General features: G+C 31.8%; 1 protein-coding gene across 3 annotated transcripts in view; it reads right to left on the bottom strand.

Moving 5' to 3' along the window:
• Nucleotides 1-25915, bottom strand: part of LOC126893375 (tyrosine-protein kinase Shark) — a 183595-nt gene that overhangs the window by 55739 nt on the left and 101941 nt on the right. For 2 of the 3 annotated variants that reach the window (XM_050663486.1, XM_050663484.1), the window contains one exon: nucleotides 14260-14398. In XM_050663486.1, coding sequence (XP_050519443.1) covers nucleotides 14260-14398 — 139 coding nt within the window. Of the gene's footprint in view, nucleotides 1-12471; nucleotides 12833-14259; nucleotides 14399-25915 lie in introns of those variants that run through there. The other variant, XM_050663485.1, reaches the window with a different exon arrangement.

The raw sequence follows: 25915 nt of genomic DNA, 5'->3' as shown, positions 1-25915 counted from the left end.
TATTTTGAATATTTGTCGAATCCACCACATATTTGTATATGGTTAAGTACGGTTATAGAGACCTGTTAATAATCTGAAAATTTATTTATAATTTACATTTTTAGGTATATTTTGAAAAAGAAGCTACATCTCGAAAAAAGGTGACTTATGAACAAAAGACTAAGAGACAAAAGTTTTAAAAACACTGTGTTTAACTAATGGTACCACAATATTAGTTTAATTGGAACGTACACAAACATTAGGGGGGTTTAAAGGAACAAAACCCCCATAAAATTTTTACGTAAATATATTGAGAAAGAAGCCGCATCTCAATAAAAACTGGCTTATCGAAAAAATACTAAGAGGCAAAAAAGTTTTAAAAACGTTGTGTTTAACTAATAGTACCACAATAATGAATTAATTGGAACGTACACAAAAGTTTGGGGGGTTTAAGGGAACAAAATCCCCATAAATTTTTTATGGGGTGGACAAATTTCACTATAATTTTGTTTTAAGATGTTCCTGACATAAGAATTATACATGTCCATTTTCAATAAAAAATCTCTAATAGTTTTCGATATATTGAAAAAAATCGATTTTAATTTTGTAACTTCAAAGGGCTGTAACTTTTTTTGTGAGTACATTTGTACTAAGGTAAGTTAGGTTCAATCGAACTATTTTTGTCCCCAGAATGTGTGGTATAATTTATGACCATTCTTTTCGGGACACCCTGTATATATACAGGGTGGTTCATCTTATTCGCCTCGGTGTCTGTACGGAAAACTACTTGATATTTTTTAAAAATTTCTTCACAGTAATATACAGGGCCATTAATACTACAATCTAAAAATAATGTGAATTATATAGGGTGCTCCAAAAAGAGTGGTATATCAAAGTTATATTTTTTCTTATGGAATGCCCCATATATGATGACATTATTGAATTGACCTTAAAAAATAAGCTATACTTTCATAAGGGTTCCCTATACTTAAATACTGGGTGTTTTGATTTATTTCGATTTTTATAAAAATGTAAGGTTTTAGAAAAAAATGAATATCTACGAATCTAAGAATCAGTAACAAATTCTTTCTTGGATCTTAATAATTTACTGTTTAGCATACTTAAGCAGATGCTTATTGCAACAAATTTTCTTACAGGGTGGTCAAAATATGAGATTGTTCTATTAACAAATTCAAGCTGTAATAACTTATTTAATTTAAATGGAACACCCTGTATCTTACTAGTCTACCGCGTAGAAAATATACTTAGCTTTCAATTTGTATTAGGGTTTCCTATACCTATCTTTTTACAGGGTGGTCAAAATATTAGATTGTTATATTAACAAATTCAAGCTGTAATAACTTACTTATTTTAAATAGAACACCCTGTATCTTACTAGCCTATCGCGTATAAAATTTATTTAGCTTTCAATTCTTATTAGGGTTTCCTATATCTATCTCCCTTCATTTGTTAAATATTTAAGGATTTCCTAATTTACAAGCTTTAAAAATTAGAATTTAGTAAATATGTCGTGGCTACATATGTACAACACATTACCAACACCGGCAATATACTTAGACATGATACTGACATTAATAAAATATTCATTGTTATCATGTAATCACACAGAGTGTTGTATTATTTTAGTTGATTTTGTGACATTGAATAAATATGTTTATATTAAACTGCATACACTATATTAGATGCCGTATTCTGGAAGATATTTAAATTATATTTCATTTCGTATAAGTATTTTTCATATCTTAAACCAACGGTTATTAAGTAAATTTAAGAACACCACTTTTTGTTTGAATCTTTGAATCGCAATTACAAACAATTAAATGCAATGGCTAGTATGACAAAAACGAGCCTATTGTACAGAAATATGTAAAAATGGGTATTTACAGAATAACATGGGAATTTACATTTACAGAATAACATGTGTATTGAGAATGTTTACATGGAATTGAAGAGATTTTAAATATCTTCAATTATAAAGAATAGAATATCGAGTATGTCATTTAAAATAAGAACACTCTGTGTGATTAAATGATAAAAATATGAATTTTATTAACGAAAGTATTTTGACTAAGATATTTAAGTATATTGCCGGTGTTGGTGTGTTGTACATAACCACGACATAGGTACTTAATTATAATTTTTAAAGCTTACAAATTAGGAAATCTTTAAATATTTCAAAAATGAAGGGAGATAGGTATAGGAAACCCTAATAAGAATTGAAAGCAAAGTAAATTTTCTAAGCCATAGATTAGTAAGATACAGGGTGTCCCATTTAAAATAAGTAAGTTATTACAGCTTAAATTTGTTAATAGAACAATCTAATATGTTGACCACCCTGTAAAAGATAGGTATAGGAAACTCTAATATAAATTGAAAGCTAAGTAAATTTTCTACGAGATAGACTAGTAAGATACAGGGTGTTCTATTTAAAATAAGTAAGTTATTACAGCTTGAATTTGTTAATAGAACAATCTCATATTTTGACCACCCTGTAAGAAATTTTGTTGCAGTAAGCATCTGTTTAAGTATGCTAACTAGTCTATTATTAAGATCCAAGAACGAATTTTTTACTGATTCTTAGATTCGTAGATATTAATTTTTTTCTAAAACCTTACATTTTCATAAAAATCGAAATAAATCAAAACACCCTGTATTTAGGTATAGGGAACCCTTATGAAAGTATAGCTTATTTTTTAAGGTCAATTCAGTAATGTCATCAGATATAGGGCATTCCATAAGAAAAAATATAACTTTGATATACCACTCTTTTTTGGAGCACCCTGTATAATTCACATTATTTTTAGATTGTAGTATTAAAGGCCCTGTATATTTCTGTGAAGAAATTGTTTTAAAATATCAAGTGGTTTTCCGTACAGAGACCGAGGCGAATAAGATGAACCACCCTGTATATATATATATATATATATATATATATATATATATATATATATATATATATATATAATTTGTATTATATAATATATATTGTACAAATATATATATATATATATATATATATATATATATATATATATATATATATATATATATATATATATATATATATATATATATATTTACATCCTACTATTCTTAAGGACTCAATCCATACCGCAACCGTACAGCCTCTCCTATTTAGAGGTGTATATAATATTTTAATAATCGAATATATTGAATCTAGTGACAAAACATTCTTAATGCCCAAATTTCTATTTTGATAAGATGAAAATTAATATATACTTGTCTTTTTGGTTCCGTTATCATTATAAACTCATTACGATTTCTTACTTTTGCAGCCTCATGAGTATAATTTTAAACAGTATTGTGGTGTTGCGGCCTCATATACACAACATTATAGACTCAAACAGTGTTGTCAATTCGCTCACTGCGTATTTAGATAATTTGGGGTTTCCCCTTTGTGATTTCAACGAAGTTATTTCCTATTTCGCGATTGTTTAAGTAATGGGATACATGAAATCGGAACATATGGTTTTAAAATCGACAAAAGTATAATAATTTAATAGTCTGTATTTTTAAACAAACGCTTATAACTTTACTGGTAAAATATTTTAATGACTTCTAAAAATAATCTGAACACGATAATATGTATTGAAAGAAATATAATAATTTTGGTTGGGTTAATGTAATACTTTTTTAATATTTCACGTTGTTCTTTCGTTTAATTTCTCAACGATAATACATAAATATATAGAATCTAACTTTATATTAGATAATTAGGTAATATAGAACATAATTAGATTCGTAGTTAATATACACCTAGAAAGCAAATTTCTTGAATTTTTATTAATTTATTTTTTATACAGGGTGTCCCAAAAAGATTGGTCATAAATTATACCACAGATTCTGGGGTCAAAAATAGGTTGATTGAACCTCACTTACCTATATAAATAAAGCACACAAAAAAGTTACAGCCCTTTGAAGTTACAAAATGAAAATAAATTTTTTTTCATATATCGAAAACTCTTAGAGATTTTTCATTGAAAATGGACATGTGGCATTCTTATGGCAGCAGCATCTTAAATAAAAAAATATAGTAAAATTTGTGTACCCCATAAAAATTTTATGGGGGGTTTGTTCCCCTAAACCCCCCAAACTTTTGTGTACGTTCCAATTATTAGTGTGGCACCATTAGTTAAACACACTGTTTTTAAAAAATTTTTGCCTCTTAAGACTTTTTTGATAATCCAGTGTTTATCGAGATATTTTGAATATTTATCGAATCCACCACATATTTGTATATGGCTAAGTACGATTATAGAGACCTGTTAATAATCTGAAAATTTGTTAATAACCTATTTATAATTTACATTTTTAGGTATATTTTAAAAAAGAAGCCACATCTCGATAAAAGGTGACATCAAAAAAAGACTAAGGGCAAAAAAGTTTTAAAAACACTGTGTTTAACTAATGGTACCACAATAATAGTTTAATTGGAACGTACACAAACATTTGGGGGGTTTAAAGGTACAAAACTCCCATAAAATATTTATGTAAATACATTAAAAAGAAGCCGCATCTCGATAAAAACTCGCTTATCGAAAAAATACTAAGAGGCAAAAAACGTTTTAAAAACGTTGTGTTTAACTAATAATGAATTAATTGGAACGTACACAGAAGTTTGGGGGGCCGTTTAAGGGATCAAAACCCCCATAAAATTTTTATGGGGTGGACAAATCTCACTATAATTTTGTTAAGATGACCCTGCCATAAGAATGAACATGTCCACTTTCAATAAAAAATCTTTAATAGTTTTCGATATATTGAAAAAAATCGATTTTCATTTTGTAACTTCAAAGGGCTGTAACTTTTTATGAGCACATTTGCACTAAGGTAAGTTAGGTTTAATCGAACTATTTTTGACTCCAGAATGTGTGGTATAATTTATGACCAATCTTTTCGGGACAACCTGTATATAGGTCAGTAAAATGAAATACGGCGATGAATTAACGTGAAATACGGCGATAAAATTTCACAAAAATTTGGATATAGGTTCCTCTTATAAGTACTCAACTTTACTTCTGAACTTGTGCCATTGGTTGCTTTTACTTGGGAGATGAAATATTGTAGGCGAAAAAACGTACGTTCAAAAAATGTACGGAAATGGATAAATTAGCAAATTTTAAGCAACTCTTGTGCTATAGAATTTTTGCTCTAAGTTAATACTTTTCAGTTATTTGTGAGTGAAAATGTTAATTTTTCAACGAAAAGAACCACGATTTTAGACGGTTTTTCGTAAATAACTCAACAACTAAATAATTTGTAAAAAAAATAATATTAGCAAATATATAGCTTATAAAAAATAGAAAACGGTACATTCATGAAGTCTGTAGACTCAAATTACAAATCGAGTATTTCAACGTGGAATAACCAAAAAATGAAGCACTTTTTGGGAAAATATGCAGAAAACTCAAAACTTTTATTTACTTTTCTAAATTTTTCCTTTCTTATAACACTTTTTAATATAATTTTTAAAAAAAGCATTTTTTTTTCAACATTTCGAAGTTTGTTTTTTTATTTTATCAGTAACCACTTTCTTTTCAAAAATAAGCACTTTGAACCGGTTGGTGAAACTTAAAGATCATACATGTTTCGACGAGTAGTAAAATCTAAGTATTCAAGCTTAAATAACGGGAAAACGATGCAATGTATAAAATATACCTGCTAAATATTTGTCAAAGTACTTCGCAATACCTATCAAATGAGCTTAAGAATAAGTTAATAGCGTCAAAATTAAGCAAGTTATTATGAAAATAAAAGAACCCCTTGGAATTAAAAAAAAAAATCCATTTCCACAAAAATTAAAATTTATAATAATCCTTACAAGAACTTCTTTATATTAGCATAAGTAATGATTTCAATAATTTTGACCGGTTTAGAATGCATATTTTTGAAAAAAAGATATAATTTAAAAAAATCATAATTTTTCAAATTATTGTAATTTTCATATTCTTTTGATAATAACTCCAAAAATAATCAAAATACGTAAAAAATTATATAGAACCAAATTTTAGTTTTTTCTGTCAAATATTTTACTATTTCTATAGGGTAAAAAATAGCCGAGATAGAAACGTTTAAATCTTGAATTAACCTTTTATTTTTAAAAAAGTAAGAGGTATAAAAGATTAAGTTTTACGTGGTTTTCAAACGGTTTTTAGGTGAACATGATATCGTAAAAGTGGACGGAGGTATTAAAAAAAAACATAACATTTTTTGGAAACATTTTTAAAAGATAAATTTTGAAAAAATTTTGGAGCATAAATTTTAATGCCATCAACATGTTCGGGGCTCATTTGATAGATATTTTTAAGTACTTTGACAGATGTTTAATAAGTTTATGTTATAAAATGCATCATTTTTCCGTTATTTCAGCTTGAACACTTAGATTTTTTACTCGCCGAAAAAAATATACATTCAATTACCTATAACTCACTTTTAGTTAACACTAAAAGGTTTTTCTAGTAAGGAGTTTATTCCGTTTTTTATTAGCTTCAATATTGGTAATAATAACTTTTTTGTAAAATCTTATAGTTTTTGAGCTATTGATGAAAAATCGGTTAAAAACATGTATTTTTCTCAAGAAAAATTAAAATCTATGATCTTTAATAACTCAAAAAGTTTACATTTATTTTAATAACTTTATATAACAAATGTTGCTTAGAATTTGTTCCTCTATCGAATTATGGGGTTATTTTGAATAAAATAATTTTCACCCCCGAGAAGGGGTGACATCCACCCCAGGGTAAAAGCGCAAGTTGGCACCATGTCACCTTTGTTCCTTGAGATATCCTCTAACTACTCACAAATTTTCATACAAATCGATGGAGGTTCAACGAAATCGGAGGTAATAACTCATATCCACCTTCAGTGACTCCACTAAAAGGGAACAACTTTATTTTGAGCGTCGCATCACTTGCTTAATTTTGGTGCTAAAAACTGTTATAAAAATCAAAAACAAAGCTTTTATTAAACACTTTAAAAAAAATTTGATGAGTTTTCCCTGAAAAGTCCTTAATTTTTTGGTTATTTAACGTTGACATGTTCAATTTGGAATTTGACGACTAAGAACCTACTTTTCATAACTCTGCTTCTACAGGGTTTACAGACTTAATTCATATTCTATTTTTTCATGTTTTTATAAGCTACATTTTTGCTAAGAATATTTTTTTGGATAAAATACTTACTTTTTGAGTTATTTGTGAAAAACCATCTATAAATTTGTGTTTTTTTTTTGTTGAAACATGGACAGTTTCACTCGCAAATAACTCAAAAAGTATTATCTTAAACGTGAAATGATCCAATAAAACAAAAGTTGCTTAGAATTAGTCAGTTTATCCATTTTTGAGAAGGGGTGGCTTTCACCCTTCAAGTAAAAGCAACCCTGGGCTCACGTCCAAAACTGAAGTAAAGGGGAAAAGGAACCTAAATCCATATTTTCAAGCAAATCCGTCATTTACCTGATAGGCAAAATGCCTGTTTTTCTTCGGCTGTGCCTCCTACTCAAATGAAATATTATCATCTCGTCTCTTTCGTGGTAGATATGTGCTTCTTTTTGAAATGCTATTTATCCCGTATTATTCTAACTATTCTGTCTTCTTACATTTTACTGGTAAGCCTATTCCATTCTCTTCTTCTTTTTTGCACTCATTCTTTGATGTTGTTTATTCTGCATATGTGTCTAATCTCATTACTCATTTATCTGTCCAATAGTGTTTTTGCGATTATTCTTCTTACTATTCAAAACAAGTAATTGGAATTCGTAAATTCTAGGTTTTCATCCAAAGTGACCGAAAGTAGAACCGGAAGTCGATATTTGAACTATTCGTGTAACTTTGCGTCCGTCGATTGATATACGATTTCACTAATTTTGAGTAATTTTTACTAAACTTTCGGTCATAACTGTTTAACCTGAAATGACTTCCAAACCTGAACTAAAAATTCATGCTCGACTTTTCAATAAGCTTCGATTGCTATGTCACAATGTACTATTTCTGCAACTATAATATGGCACTTTCCGGTTAGAATTATTTAATCGGAAATGATGTAAGAATCAAAAATATACATTTGTTTTCATCTTGCTAAGGCACGCCGAATAATATATCGCTTATACTATTTAGGTGACTTTAAAATGGTACTTCCGTTTGCAACTCTAAATCCGAAAGTCGGGCGTCAAATTTCTCATCTTTAATACCACCCTTGGGTTACAAGCTTTCATTCGATATCTCATTTGTCATTCTATCGGTATTAATAACGGAAGAGTTATATTCGCGGACAGACAGTCACGAAACCGGAAATATATATTTGTTCTCGTCTTACTAAGGCGCGTCGAATAATATATCGCTTGTACTATTCTGACGATGTTAAAGCAGTATTTTCGGTTTCATTTCTAAAACCAGAAATCCTTGGTCAAATTTCTACCCCCTTTAGTACCTTCCTTGGTTATAAACTTTCTTTTGACACCTCATTTGTCATTCTACCTAGTATAATGACGAAGAAGTTGTGTTTACGGACGGACAAACATGCATGAAACCGGACGTATATATTAGTTTTCGTCTTGCTGTCAACTAATATTTCGCTTGTACTATTTCAGCGATTGTAAAACAATATTTCCGGTTTCAACTGTAAAACTGGAAGTCGGAAATCAAATTTCTAATATACCTCTAATAAAATTTTTGGGTTAGAAATTCCCATTCGACACCTCATTTGTCACTCTATTTATTTTAATAACGGAGGAGTTATATTCGCCGACAGACAGACTGACGGACGGACAGGCATGAAACCGGAAGTATATATTAATTTGTTCTCATCTTGCTAAGGTGCGTCGAATAATATATCGCGTGGACTATTTCGGTGACTTTATAACAGTACTTCCGGTTGTAACTATAAAACCGGAAGTGCAAGGGCAAATTTACCACATTTAATACTATCCACACAGAGGCGATTAGGCCTTACATGGGCAGCATTTTGCAAAGTAAGCCATATTCTAAAAAGCTCAATTCCTAGGTGTATTAAGCGAAAGGTTTATAACCAATGTGTTTTGCCAGTACAAACTTATGAAGCAGAGACTTTAGCACTGACACAAAAATCAGCAAATAACATCAGAGTCACACAACGAGCCATGGAACGTGCAATGCTGAACGTGAGCCTTCGAGACCACATAACAAACCAACAAATCAGGCAAAGATCAGGAGTTCAAGACGTCATCGAAAACGATACGACGCTTAAGTGGAACTGGGCAGGGCACTTAGCTAGAACACAAGATGGACGGTGGACACAACGAATCATGGAATGGAGGCACAGAAACTATAAAAGAAGCCGAGGACGACCACCGACTAGATGGACCGACGACATAGCAGGAAACTGGCTACAAGAGGCCCAGTGTAGAGAATACTGTAAAGAACTGAGGGAGGCCTACGTCCAGCAGTGGACGCGATTGGCTGATTGATTGATTGATTAATACCATCCTTAGGTTATAAGCTTTCATTCAACATTGCATTTAGCCTCATTTATTATCCTTCTATCTGGTCTAATGACGGGAAGAAGTTGTGTTTATAGACAGACAGACAGACATGCATAAATTCAACGTTTTCACATTTTTTTAGAATGGGCGAAAACAATATTTATTTTTATTTATGTAACAGCGATAGTTATATTCTGAATTACAAACATATATACATACCTACCTTAATACATGTGTTAATGAAAATTTAAAGAATTGTGGAAAATTTCTGTGAAACAAAATATCCTCGCGTATGACTATTAATAAAATAAAATATACCTAATGCAATTCAATACATTTTCTAACACATAAAAATGAACAATACCAGTAAATCACCTGTAAGCAAGACGATTGTAAAATATGCGGGAGAGAATGATTCAATATTCGAGCAACAGTGTTGCCAGCTAAGTCGAGGTCATAATGTCGTATTATAGTTTAACACATGAAGGATATACACATTGAATATACACATAAAAACGACCTCCAACGGCAAATGGCTGAACTATAAGCGACGTTACGGACTCATTTTGTTTTAAGATTTACAGGAATTCTAAGACACCAACAAGATTTGTAACATTTTTGTTTGGTAGGTAGAGGTCTCTAGTTTCTCATTCAACAAAACTTTGGTAGAAAATGACAACCAGTTAAAAGAAATACATGAAAAAAATTACGGACTCCGTATATTGAGGCCGTAAATCGCTCGAGTCCGTTGTGTATGGTCAAAACCTTAATACCGAGTCCGCAATGTTAAGAGGATATATATATATATATATATATATATATATATATATATATATATATATATATATATATATATATATAATATATATGTTTTTCTTGGGTTTAGGTTCAGAGATTATGTTTTAAATTTGGAACAAGATTTTATTGTCCATTTACAATCAACGTTTCGGCAGAAACTCTTGTCTTTGTCAAGATTGATTCTAAAATTTTTTACAAATGAAAAACAATACATTATTTCAGAACAATATTAAAACTTACCAAAAACGTAAAACGACACACTAACAACGATGAACAGACACAAATTAAAAATTGAGTGTTGATATCTCATTGCTTACTGTGCTAGTTAATTACAGGAGCGTATCTTATATGTTGTAAAAGGGATACAAAATGGAAATATGTAACTTTAAGAAATTTTTGATGGTGTTATTTATTATTAATTAAATTAGATTAAAATAAATTCAATTCAGGTTGTCCGTGTCTTTCCTATCGTTGATTGAATTTTTGTTTCTTTTTATTTCTATTGATTCGTAAATCTCCCTCTTCTTTTTGTTTTTCTCGGTTTTTAAAATTTTTGTGTTTTCGAAGTCAAATGTATGCTTCTTCCCCTTCTCATGTTTTGTCAGTGCATTGGTGTTGTTTTTGTCGTATTTGTGGGAACGAATTCTGGATTGAAGCAGTTGACTAGTCTGACCAATATAGACACCATCACAGTTTGTACAGGGTATCTCATAAACAACATGCGATTTTTTGAGTTTGGGAGTTTTTGTTTTTAGTTTGGTGAAATATTTATTTAAAAGGTTGTTGCCTTTATGAGCCACTGTTATGTTATGTTGGGCTAGAAGATGCATCAGTTGTTCGGACAAACCTTTTATATATGGAAGAGTTGTATACGTAGTGTTGGTTCTACTACTTTTGTTGTTGGTGTTGTTATAAAATTTGTTTATTCTTGATTTAAATACCGATTCGATTAGATGTTCGGGATATGCATTGCTTAGGAGGGCATTTTTTGCTTTTTTTATTGCAGTTGGTCTGTATTCTGGATCTGTTAGTTTTATGGATCTATCAGCAAGACCTATAATTACCGACTTCTTCTTGGAGAATGGATGGTGAGATTTATAGTTGAAATATCGTGAAGACCATGTTTCTTTTGTGAACCACATAGTTTTGATTGTGTTATTTATCCGATGTAAAGTGACATCCAGAAAATTTATTTTATTATGCTGTTCAATCTCTATAGTAAATTTAAGCTTTGGGTGGTAGTTGTTAGAATTTTCTAAAATTTCATTCACTTTATTTGTTGGGACAGCACATGCACTTCTACCGCTACATTGATGACTGTGTGTGTATGTGATTGGGTAGGTACAACAGGGCATTTTTTGGGTGAATGTGTTCCGGATAAGGGAAATGAGTTAGGTCCTACGTCACTAAAACCTTCCTTATTTCAACCAGGAGCTACTCAGTTCATTTCCGCCTATCGGATCCTCGTCCATTTTCCAGGGTATGGACTAAAGTTCGTTGGTCTGCAAAGGTGCACCAGTCTTGAAAAAGACCGGGGCTACTAGCTTTGGGTAGAGCTAGTGTTGAAGAGTACACTGAGCTTTGAAAAAAGCTAGTGCCATTTTTTACATTACGAAAAGTTTACTAAAAAAATATTACTGGTTCTGAAAAGAACCAGCCATTTCTTAACATTACTTAGTAGATAAAGTACCTAAAATAAACAGACAAACTCTAAGTTTGTTTTCGCCCAGGAATAGCAGCAGAATGCACAAATAAAAACACCTTTTCAAGTTGTAGAACTATTCAACCACAGAGTGTGGGTAGGGTCGTGAGCAGAGCCCTACGCTAGCGGGACTCCGAGAGTGCAGGCGATACCATATTTCACAAACAATTTAGGTAAAATTCTTTATAAAAGGTATATCATTTGAGGAGGTTTAAAGCAAAACTGAATAAATCCACTAAAAACGATTTTTGGAAAAACAGGATTTTTCTGGGACGCAAAAAGTAATTATGTTTTTGTTTACCTTGTTCGCAAATACTATTAGAGAAGTCATAATAAAACTTTTCCTACAATATAAATTCAAAAAAGTGATATTTAGTAAAAAAGAAAATTTAAACAAAAGTGGATTTATTTGGTTTTGCTTGAAATTATTGGATTTATTTCATTTTGCTCACAACTTTATTAGCAAGAATTAACAAAATTATTATTTTTATTACTAATACATAAATCAAAAGCATATGGCGTTTAGTACACTAACAGCACATCCAATAGTGCATTTAAAAATGAAGTGCAACCTCTTCTTCTAGACAGTCACACTTATTTCTTAGCCCTTCTTCTTCCTGAGGTACTTCCTTAGTATGTTCAACTGTATTATTTTCACATAAAAGATTCGTGTACCACAAAAAAGTTTCGTCACTTTTCCACTCCTTTCCAAATTGTTTTTCCATAAGTTGTTGAACACTTTTTGGTGGAATGGCAGTTCGCAGGTTGACTTCGGATAGCAAAAATTTTTTTAAAGACTTTCCCTTTTTGTAAATTGCGCGCCTAAGTTCAGATTGGGCTTCAAATCGATAATGCTGAAAGCATGAAATTAAAATTTTAATTTCTTTAGTTTTTTGAATCTGTGTCTTTTCCAAACAGATTCTTTTTAAGTCTGATATTCCAACAATCTTGTTAAGATAATTTTGCAGACGCGAATCAATCAACGACAAAATATCTGACCACCCATATTACATCTTCGCTTCTCTAATAACTCCCTAGTACCATCTATTGGTCGAATGAAATATTTGCATGAGGATAAAGTAAAAAATGCGTATTTTTGGATTTATTTGGTTTTGAACAAAAAGTGGATTTATTCGGTTTTGTACGAAAACATTAATATCGCCATTAAAATTCAGTAGGATTTATTCGTTTTTGCACATATATATTTTTATATATGGTGTAATTTAACAAAATGAACCGATATTGGCCACTAACGAAATTTTCGTAAAAAGTGGATTTATTCGGTTTTGCTTGAAACTTCCTCATTTATTAAAATTCCATAAAAAGGGCTACATCACATATGCAGAACGTTTTCGATCTTCATCAGTGCTGAACAGAATGCTCACATGCTAAGCCACCAAAATTGAAAATATTTGGGTAAAAACTCTTTAAAATTATACAGTCATGGAAACATTGACTAAAAGTGTTATAAGTAACATGGATGTTGACCCTCACTTGAGTTAAACACGTTCAGAGGTTCAGCTACCTCATATCTTGAACGGTCGATGGCAACTGATTGGCAAATGGTCAGTTGCCATCGACCGTTCAAGATATGAGGTAGCTGAACCTCTGAACGTGTCCAACTCAAGTGAGGGCAAATGGTGCCCGGGGCCTAATCATGTAATATTTACAACATCCATGTTACTTATTACAATTTTAGTCAATGTTTCCATGACTGTATAATTTTAAAGGGTTTTTACCCAAATATATTCAATTTTGGTAGCTTAGCATGTGAGCCTCCTGTTCAGCACTGATGATGATCTGTAATAAAATTGAAAACTATTTCTGCATATGTGATATAGCCCTTTTTAGGGAATTTTAATAAATTATATAACTTTTATAAAGGTTTTACTTAAATTTTTTATTACCTTTAAGTTCATACATTTAATTTATAAAAAAAAACTTTGAAAAACTGCAGTTACAAATGAGTGGCGCCCATAATATTCCAGCCACAAAAGCTTACGCGGCGCAAAAATTTATTTTCATTTTAATGGAAAATAAAATTCAAGTTTTATTTTGAACATTGGTCCATAATATTTGCTAAAATTTTCAGTTTGAGGCTCTTTTGCAGCGTGTTTTACTTCAAATTTAGCAAAGATTATGGAAAAATCTTTCAAAATAAAACTAGAATTTTATTTTCCATCAAAATGAAAATACATGTTGTAGCCGCAATTTACCACGTTTAGCGGCTTTTTATTCTTGTCTAATATTGACAACACTAATTATTTAAAAAAATACGAACCTGTAATATTCATGATCAGTCCCGAGAGCTCTAGACAATCCAAAATCACTTATTTTTGCTTCAACTGGAGTAGCTAACAATATATTTCGGGCAGCCAGATCTCTATGCACAAATCGATTCTCTTCTAAATATTCCATTCCTTAAATATAAAACAGTTAATTATTATAAACCTAATTGATTTCGCAACAAATCTAAATACTGTTGTCTGCTTAAAAAGTATATTATAAAAACGGGCAAATAATTCTCCATTTGCCATTAATCTAGAACTACTTCCACTGCAAAACGCACGCTGCAGTTGTGGCGGTTAAAACCGTTTAATATGAACATGGCTTCATCGCAATTTTTGCATTATGAAATTATTGTGGCTACTTCTTATCGCTGGGTATTATTGTATGTTTTTACACGGACCCGCTTCAATCTCACCCGTCACGAGAGTATCTCTCTCCTATGGCGCTACAGCCCAAGTCGGGCACAGGCCTCCCCCAGCATCAGCCTTTTAGTATCTCAGTGGCTGGCTGCATTCCTCCAGTTACCCATCCTCAATATCTCTTTAGCATCGGTTCTCACATCGTCTATCCACCTCTCCTTGGTCTTTCTACTAGCCGACGTCCTACCATAGTTTCGGTAAGCGTTCTACTAGGCAGTGGCGTAACAAACTACGTCGCCCCCCCCCCGCAGAATTGGAAATGGGGCCCTCTTTAAAAATTTACTAAATACGACTTGTGTAACAAAACGTATATGTAATAGCCTAGTAAATGACCGTGAAATAGGGAGATTCCGTGTAATTTCCAGTGCCACCTCCGAAGTGATTAAGTCAATACTTTTTAAATTATTTACGAGTGAAAATGTTTAGTGTTCATCAAGAAAACCACGTTTTCAAGCGGTTTTTCGCAAATAACTCAAAAAGAATTTGATCTAAAAAATATTCTTAGCAAAAATGTAGCTTATAAAAAATGATGTCTATCGGCCCAATAAAAACAAAGTTGTGACATGAAAAATTCTTCTTATTCTTCAAATTCCAAATCGAATATTTCAACGTGAAATAACCAAAAAATGAAGCACTTTTCGGGAAAAACTCATTGAAACCCCTTGTTTTGGTAAAAAATCGTGAAAGTATCCCCCTATTTAACACCCCAAATTAAACTAATCATTACCGCTTTACAAATTACTTAACTTTTTTTTATATGATCTGTAAGTTTCACTGGTCCAAAGACCTTACTTTCTGAACGAGTCACTAATCACGAGTGTATGCAAACTTTGAACAGCCATATCTTAACCAATTTTTGTGTTAATAACAAAATAAAACCATAATATAGTCGGTTCGCTAAACTCAGACACAACTGGCTAGTGATTTTGGTAAGTAATTTTGCCAATTTGGTAAAATTGGCAAAAAAAAATTACTAAATAGTTAGTAATTTTGCCAATTTTGGCAAAATTGCCCAAAAACACAAAAATTACCGACTAAAATCACTAGCCAGTTGTGTATCAGTTTAGCGAACCGACTATATTTACAAAATTAACCGTAAATAAAAATTTTGAACCGGTCAAACTTACAGATCATATAATATAAACAATACATACACTGTGTCCGTAAAGTATGGAACAAATTCTTTTTTAGCTAAACAGAGCATTTTAAGAAATAATCCTGAAACACGTCGATTTTTGATTTTAATTTACCGTATTTTAAAATAATATTCTAATATACAGGGTGAATTACTTTCGAGTAATGACGTCACCGTCATTTTTTTTAAATGGAACACCCCCATTTTGTCTCAATTTTCGGATTACTTTAGCTGAGCCGATTCCAAAAATGTATCACATGTTGATTCAAGTTGGTACAGGGTGGACAAAAATACAATAGTTTTGTGTGTGCTCATAATATTAAATTTTAATTAATTTTTGATATTAAATTAAAATATTAAATAAAACAATATCAAAAATTAATTAAAATCAAAAATTAATTAAAATATCAAAAATACAATAAGTATTTTTGATAATATTGTTAATTTAACTAACGCGTTACTATATGAACACACACAAAGCTATTGTATTTTTGTCCACCCTGTACCAATTTGAATCAACATGTGATACATTTTTGGAATCAGCTCAGCTAGAGTAATCCGAAAATTGAGACAAATTGGGGGTGTTCCATTAAAAAAAATGACGGTGACGTCATTACTCGAAAGTAATTCACCCTGTATATTAAAATATTATTTTAAAATACGGTAAATTAAAATCAAAAATCGACGTGTTTCAGGATTATTTCTTAAAATGCTCTGTTTAGCTAAAAAAGAATTTGTTCCATACTTTACGGACACAGTGTATATAAAGTAAATGGTAAAGCGCTTACTATTAATTTTATTTGAGGTGCTAAACAGGGGCAATGTACACGATTTTTTTTACCAAAAAAAGTGGGCCATTTTGAGCTTAACTCGATTAGTTTTAATCCTAGATACTTTTATAAAAATAAAGCTTTTTTTAAACATTTAAAAAAATTTTATTGAATTTTCCCCGAAAAGTGCTTTATTTTGGTTATTTTACTTTGAAATATTCGATTTGGAATTGGACGAATAAGAACAATTTTTCATGAGGTTTAACTTTGCTTTTACTGTGTCGATTGACTTCATGAATACACCATTTTTTTTTTATTTTTTATAAGCTACATTTTTGCTAAAAATATTTTTTTGATATTTTATTCGAAAAAATTTTTTGATTTATTTGCGAATCATCGCCTAAAGACGTGTTTTTTTTTTGTTGAAAAATAAATAATTTCACTCGCAATAACTCGAAAAATATCGAAAATTATTCAACAAAAGTTGTAGTCCACAGTACACCGTCCTTTTTGGAAGATGATTAGAAAAGTCTTAAAAATGGCTTCGTTTGAGCGAGTCTATCACTTTCTGAAAAATTTTAGAGTGCAGGTTGGACGTGTTTGCGCGTCCCCCTTCATTAACATATTTACGTTGTGGGACTAACGAAACGCGGCTGTAAATTTGTCGGACAAGAGATCGACAATCTTTAATAATTAAATATGTATAAGTACTTTAACTGAAAACTGAGAGTTTTGTAATAACAAAACTACCGCACTAGAGTGATATCTTGCGGGTCTCGGACTTGTAAGATTTGGTGATTACAAAACCCTTATTTTTCAATTTAAAGTACTTATATTTAAATAATAAAGATTGTCGATATCTTGTCCGACAAATTTACAGCCGCGTTTCGTAGTCCGACAACGTAAATATGTTAATGTCGCAGGACGCGGAAACGCGTCCAACATGCACTCTGAAATTTTTCAGAAAGTGGTAGACTCGCTCAAACGAAGCAGTTAAAATCATTTTTAAGACTTTTGTCATCTTCCAAAACGGACGATGTACTGGACTATTACTTATAATTAGTCAATGTAACCGTTTCTGGACTTATTTTAAACATATGTTTTTCACTCCCCCAAGTGGAGGGTAAGTAGAACCAAAATCCAAGTTTTCAAGAAAATCCGTCGTGACGCTGATAATTACACTCCAAAACGGTCATTTACTGTCATGACAACTTACATTTTCCATATTTATTGGTATAGAATAAAAAAGAACAAACATTAATAAATGATTACAATATTTCATAGTATTATTGATGAGAGGAACAACTTTCTTCGTGTACTACTATCAGCGAATATATCTACAATTTTATTAATACATATCTATCTGATGGACAACTTTATTTTCCTGGCTAATTGGCTATGCCAAGGCCATAAAAAAAATTTATTTTCAATACTACACTGCTTAAAAAACGTTGTGTATGTACTTATCCCTATAATAATATAAAAATGAAACATTTTTACATATCTTAGACGACAAGATGGAGCCCCTGACATATTGGGGCCTCCCAAGTTTCAAGACTCAAACATGTAATCCATCTTCTGTATAATAGAGAAGTTCCTGTAGAATAGATGGACAGCTTACAGAATCTATAGATATAGGGATAGGAATAAGACAGGGGACTCATTGAGCCCAATTCTCTTCAATTTAATCATGAATGAAATCGCCAACAGCATCAACAAAGGAAGAGGATACAGAGTGGGAAACAAAGAAGTAAAAATACTCTGTTATGAAGACGACGCAATATTGATAGCCCATGCTACGGGGGCCTCTGTTACGCCTCTGGAAACTACTGCCGATAATAATTGTATCGAAATACTAAATGTAAAGAGAAAACCCATTTCTAGATTTAGAAATATTGTTCTGCGATTCGGCAAATTACAATTCTCAAATCTTTCAATGGTCACTAGAAAGCAATATAGTTTATTGCCGTTACGATAAAATTTCGTGAGACCGGAAAAGATTAAGTTTATAGATATGAGATGATTCACTTGCCGAACATGCCTATTTAGAAATTTACGTTCTAAAATTTAAACACACAACGTAAAATAATATACCAATGACAGATTTTTACATAATATCAGACGACAAGATGAGGCTCCAGATCGATTGGGGCCCCCCGCAAGCTTCATGCTGCGGGGCCTTTGTTACGCCCCTGCTATTTACTATTATTGTCCATTGTTATGAGGTGACCTGTCCAGCATATTTGTATTTTTGCATAATATGCTATAGCGGGTTTTTTTGTAATATGGGTATAACTCGTGGTTGAACCTTAGTCTCCATATACAATTGTCGCAATATCCTCCTTAAAGCCACCTTTACACGGTCAATATTATTGATGCAATATTTGTTCAATGATATTATTGTTTCAATGTATTCCTTACACGTTTAATATATTGATTAATATCGATATTGCTTCAATAATATTGACCTGTAAAGGTGGCTTAATATCTTTCTTTCAAAAGTATTAATGAGATTTATCGTCTTTTCTGTCATGATCCATGTTTCTACGCCATATGTTTAGCCCGATCAGGGAACACAAAATTTTACGAAAACCTCCAAAAAAATAAATGAAGGATGAACATTTGGGAATAGGTAGTTGAAATTGTCTATTATTATATAAGAAAAAGTTTACAATTCTACATCCCCTCCATTTTACAAAAATTGGAAATTACGGGGTGAAAAATATTTTCTCTGGAGTGAAAAAATATACGTTCAAAATAAGTCCGGAATTGGATAAAATGACTAATTCTAAGCAACTTCTGTTCTATAGAGTTTTTTCACTAAGTCAATACTTTTCGAGTTATTTACGAGTGAATATATTCATTTTTAACGAAAAAAAAACACATGTTTTTGGACGGTTTTTCGCAGATAACTCAAAAAGTAAGTATTTTAGCGAAAAAAACATTCTTAGTAAAAATGTACCTTATAAAAAATTGAAAAAAAAAAATGGTGTACGCTTGAGGTCTGCAGACCCAGCAGAAGCAGAGTTGTAGCTAATGAAAAGTAGGGTCTTCTTCGTCAAATTCCAAATCGAATATTTCAATGTGAAATAACCAAAAAACAGAGCACTTTTCGGGGAAAATTCATTACAACTTTTTAAAGTGTTTAAAAAAAGGTTTATTTTTGTTTTTTAAAAAAACTTCTAATATTAAAAATAAGTGAGTTACGCTCAAAATATTCTGGGTCCCTTTCATTTTTTGGTACAAAAATCGCGAAAATCACCCCCTAATTAGCTTCCCAAAATAAGATTAATCATTACCGCTTCACAAGTTACTTTACTTATGTATTTTTTATATTATCTATAAGTTTCATTGGTTCAAAGTGCTCATTTTTGAAAAGAATTGGGTTTAAAATAAAACATTTTTTTTTATTTTGAAAAAAAAAATGGAATTTTTCATGAAATTAACTTAAAAATTATAAGTAATATCAAAAATCTTAAAGAGTAATAAAATGTACGTTTTGCTTTTCTGAATATTTGTGCTTTTTTGTTTTCTTGTTAGACCAAAATTGGTTATGCTATGGCTGTTCAAAATTTGCCTAAACTCGTAATTAGTTACTCGTTCAAGCAATTTTAACTACAGCTTTTTCAAAAATAAGCACTTTGAACCGATGAAACTTACAGATCATATAAAAAATACAATAGGCAAAGTAACTTGTGAAGTGGTAATGATAAAATTTATTTGTGACGCTAATTAGGGGGTGATTTTCGCCATTTTTTTACCAAAAAATGAAAGGGACCAACAATATTTTGAGCGCAACTCATTTACCTTTGATGTTAAAAGTTTTCTTTAAAAACAAAAATAAACCTTTTTTAAACACTTTAAAAAAGTTGAAATGAATTTTCCCCGAAAAGTGCTCCGTTTTTGGGTTATTTTACATTGAAATAATTTTTTTCAGTTTTTTATAAGCTATATTTTTGCTAAGAATATTTTTTCGCTCAAATACTTACTTTTTGAGTTATTTCTGAAAAACCGTCCAAAAACATGTTTTTTTCTGTTAAAAATGAACATATTCACTTGCAAATAACTCGAAAAGTATTGATTTAGGGAAAAAACTCTATAGAACAAAAGTTGCTTAGAATTAGTCATTTTATCCAATTCCGGACTTATTTTGAATGTATATTTTTCACCTTCGAGAGGGGGGTATTCCCCTCCATTTTCGAAAAATGGAGGGGATGTAGAATTGTAAACTTTTTCTTATATAATAATAGACAATTTCAACTACCTATTCCCAAATTTTCATCCTTCCTTTATTTTTTTTTGGGGTCAGATTGTTCTTTGATCGGGCTAGCTGTTATTGGTCGTATGATGGTTTTATATATTTTAAACTTTACTTCCCTTTGGATGCCTTTGGATCCAAACACCTGCGACAGAGAAGTATGCTTTGTTAGCAAGCATTATCCATTTCCGTATTTCCTCCTTCTCGCTGCCGTCCTCAGTTATCTGTACACCCAGGTATATCAGCAGTTTTACTACTTCAGTGTTAGTTTCGTCTATTGTCAAATTCTACAAGTTGTGTTAGTTGTTTCCTTGCTTGTATTAGGGCTTTAATTTGTAACGTTACAAACGTCACATCTTTGTTTTATTTAAATTTTTTAGTCACATTTTTTACTTATTTTTAAATAAGTATTCTATTCTATTTTCTTTAATATTTCATTAATAATTATCTTCTATTCGTTTTAATGTTTTTCCGTTAAAAACCTGTTTGGCGCCCGTTCTATAGGCAACTCTCTTTTCATCTAAGTCATACTGAACATACTTCATAATCTTACATTCTAGCATCTGATCTAATTTTGTGTTCCATATTCGTTATTTCAAATTTCATGTTCTGTGTTGTGTGTTTGGCTGATATGACAGTGACACTTCATCTCTACTTACTGACACAAACTGAAAATGGAAGGGAAGAATTATTCCTTAAAAAGGCATGCAATTTGAATATTAGATTTATTTATCCATCAACACTTATTCTCTTGGGGTGAGTTTTTATTCTTATCATATTAATTACAATCAGTATATTCCTACATGCATACCTAGCTTTTTATAGTAGTTTTTATAGTATTTTTTATATCTAACCTCCCATCTTCTAAAAGCATGTGTCCTGATATTTTAGTTTTAAATATATCTTTGTAACTTATAATATATGCATGTGAGTAATCAAATTATTTAACTATTCCCCTCATCTTAATTCCATTTAATTTACCCTTGCCATCTGCTAGTTTTTGAATACTATTTGGCAAAGGTACACTTTGGTTTTTTACTTCTTGATGTTTGATATGTGTTTTACTCTTATAGTTTTGGAAAGGAATCAAATCTTTCCCCCTCCGGAAGCCTCCAGCATAAAGCCCATTGCCGGCGATGTACCACTATAAGGCGAAGACAAAAGGATGCATCTAGATAGACAGCAGCACCCAACATCTACAACACCACCAAGACCGTAGCTGCAGGGACCTAGGACCACAACATCTGCCCAGGTCTACAAGTCAACAGCTGTACCATTCGACATCAAGGAGTTACCATCGAACCAGATACCAAAAACCATAAGTATAATCCAGAAATTGCTAGTTTTTGGCAAGAATTTGAATATATTTGTTAATGCATTTAATAAGTAATATTTTTATTATATCTTTATTGCACAATAAACATGATTGGTTAAAATATTGTTTTGTTTGCTTCCATTCTGAATTTTCATAGTTCATATCTAAGATTAGGACAAGACGAACACACACCTTGAGAGACTGAGCTAAGCTAGGGTGGTGAACGATAGCTATTTTAGTTGGTTCAAGTATTATTTTCGAATGGTATTTCAATGAGCTGGGGTAGTCCCGAGCTTCTTTGTTTCAAATTTGATCTACGTTGACGGCTAGCCCTATTTCTTCCGCATTTTCTTCAAGTTCCACATAAAGTTCTTTGATGTCTCTTAGACTTATTAAACAATAAATTTTTTGGGTTTACGGACTAACATATTCCATGCATACATTAAACAGAGTCGGTGCCAGCCCATGTCCCTGTTTTAGTCGTTTAAGTCATCTGGAAGGGATCTGTTGATTGATTTTGAACTCGTACTTGAGCTTGTGAGTCATGGTGGCTCGAACTAACTTTACCAATTTCCTTGGTATACCAAATTCATGTATAATTATAGTATATTATTCAACGAGCATGTAATAACCATTACATGTAAGTAGAATACTATAATTTTTCTACGACCTTTTTTTATTTTAATTAGTAAAAAAGTACAATTATCCGAGATTAAAATTATAATTTACAAAAATAAATTTATTTTACGAATAGTACACGGCTGAATAATTGATTGCTTACTAATAGCAAATGCTTTCTTAATCATGTATTGGAAAAAATACATCAAGAAATAGTCAATTTAAGATATATTCATTTCCGAAAAATTGTAAGTACAAATTTGTACCTACTGTCATTGTAATAAATAGGAAATGGCTATTATCGGAGGACGTATTTTATAAAGTTATAATGTACGTTTATATTTAACTATATTATAATATAATAATATAACTATATATGTTTATAATATATTTAAAATATATAACACAATATAACTTTACAAAATAAACACAATATAAGTTTTAAATTCCAATAAACACAGCAAATAGCCTAATGACACTGTTATTGAAAATGATAAACGTCAATATTCATAATAGTAAACAAGGTATAAAAGTAAAAAATATACTGATCCATTGTTACAGTTAAAAATCCTTTAAAAATTTTTCGAAGTTAATTATTGATATAAATTACTATAATTATTATGTTAAATAAAAAGTTTGAACAATTTGATTTGCAGTTTACATAAGACAAACAGTGATATTCGCCACTTGAAGCTAACTTCAGCCCGTGAGTAATAAACTATTCTCTCTCTCCTGTCGTTTCCCCATTACTGAGGATCGTGATTTCTTCCAATATTCCTAACAATGTTTCTCCATTGGTCTCTATCTTCAGCTGCTCTAAGAGCTTCGCAGAATGAGTTTCGAGCTGAATGCTTTATTTGGTCAGACCATCTAGTTGGTGATCGTCCTCTTGATCTTCTCCCCGGAACGTTTCCAGAAACAATTAATCTCTCCAAACTGTCGTCACCTCTGCGAACCAAGTGACCAGAGAATTGCAGAATTCATTGCAGACATATTGTGGACAGCCTTTTTTTAATATTGAGTTGGTTTAGAATGGAAACGTTTGTCCTATGAGCTGTCCAAGGTATGCGCAGCATTCTTCTCCAGCACCACATTTCTCAAAGGCATCAATTTTTTGGCGCTCGCATGCGCGAAGAGTCCAAGTCTCTGCTCCGTATAGAAATATTGAGAATACAAGGGCATTCACCAGTCTCATCTTGATATTTTGAGTCTTTCCAAACTTTAGTTAGGCGACTCATCGCATTTTTTGCCATACCAATACGTCTCCGAACTTCTGCTTCACAGTTACCATCGTTAGTTATACTAGACCCGAGATAGACAAAGGTGTTTACTATCTGGAATTCCTGTAATATGTTAGTCAGTTGAATAGTGTCAAATCTGTCGACCACAATTATTTTTGTCTTAGCTTTATTGATTTTCAGACCAACTCTATTGCTTTCGTACTCAACTCTTCGCAGAAGATCAAACATTTCTTGCTCATTTGCTGCTATACGTGTAGTGTCATCAGCAAATCTTAAATTGGAGATTTTCCTACCAGCTACTGTTACTCCACCGGCCCATCCTTCTAAAACCATCCTCATGACATGTTCACCATAAATGTTAAATAAGTCAGGTGACAACACGCATCCTTGTCTAACACCTCTCTCGGTCTTGAATTGGTTTGAGAACTTCTGATCTAGTCGTACTGTCGCTATATTAGACTGGTACAGATTTTTAATAAGTGTCACCAGGTGCATTGGTGCGCCCATTTCTATTAAAATTGACCACAGATTTATCCAGCTTACACAATCAAATGCCTTTTGGTAGTCAACGAAGCATATAATCATAGGTACTTGAAATTCTCTAGACTTTCCAATGAGTTGTCTCAGGTTCAGGATTTGTTCCCTTGTACCTTTACCCTTTACAAACCCCGCTTGTTCCTGAGGTATTTGGTAATGTAGATAGGTTTTTAATCTGTTTTTGATGATATGCAACAAGATTTTACTAGCATGTGTTATTAGTGACAGTGTGCGGTAGTTTTCACATCTGGTAGTAGTTCCTTTTTTGTGTAGTGGAATATAAATTGAGGTACACCAATCAGATGGCCATTTTCCTGAATTCCAAACAGCGACACAGATAGAATGGATGATATGTAATCCTTTGTCACCTAGTAACTGTAGTATTTCACATGGTATTGAATCAATGCCTGGGGATTTATTTCTCTTTAGTGATTTAATTGCATCTTTGACTTCAGCGAGTAAGACAGTAGGTTCTCTAGGGTAGTCAGAAGGCCACTGATTTTCTGCTGATACCTCGTTATTTTTATATAGCTCGCCACAGTAGTTTCGACATGTTTCCAATATTTCATCAGTATCGGTCTTTAAATTACCTTCCTTATCTATTACAGACCACGTTTGAGGTTTAAATTCTCTGGTAAGGAGTTAGATCTTCTGGAATAAGTCCCTCGGTTCATTTCGACAGCCATGTTCCTCTATCTCTCTGCATATTTGAGAGATGTAATCAGCTTTATCTTTGCGGCACTGTTTTCTGATTTCTCTCGATAACGCTCTGTATTCATCGTTTGTTCCGTATCTAGTTTTATGTTCTTTTCTGCGTTGAATCACAGTCCACGTATTATCGGATATCCATGGCTTACGGCCAGTGGAAACCGCTGCCTCGCAGTCTTTTGCAGCCTCGATTACCTTATCTTTTAGATAGATCCAAGTGCTCTCAGGGTCACTATCTACTTGGTCTAAAGAAAGAGCATCTTCTAGGTTTTGTTGGAAGTCATTGATTTTTGATGGACTTAGAAACATGACTTTTCTCTGGGGTCTTCTTTTGGGGACTTTAAAATGAAGTCGAACGTTCAATACCAGGAGTTGATGATCGCTTCCACAGTCTGCGCCAGGATATGTTTTACAGTTGATGGACGACGACTTCCATCTTGATCTCATTAGGCTGTAGTCTATTTGATTCCTTGTTCGTCCATCTGTGCTGCGCCATGCGTATAATCTCCGTGGATGATGTTGATATAACGTGTTTGTAATTGAAAGATGTTGTTCTACATAGAACTCCACTAGACGGTCACCATTCTCATTTCTCTGTCCCAGTCCATTTTTGCCCAGCACTCCTTCAATATTTTCATTAGATGACC

The sequence above is a fragment of the Diabrotica virgifera genome, chromosome 10, assembly GCF_917563875.1.
Source record: "Diabrotica virgifera virgifera chromosome 10, PGI_DIABVI_V3a".
Lineage (NCBI taxonomy): Eukaryota > Metazoa > Arthropoda > Insecta > Coleoptera > Chrysomelidae > Diabrotica > Diabrotica virgifera.
This window is presented reverse-complemented; position numbering and strand designations above follow the sequence as displayed.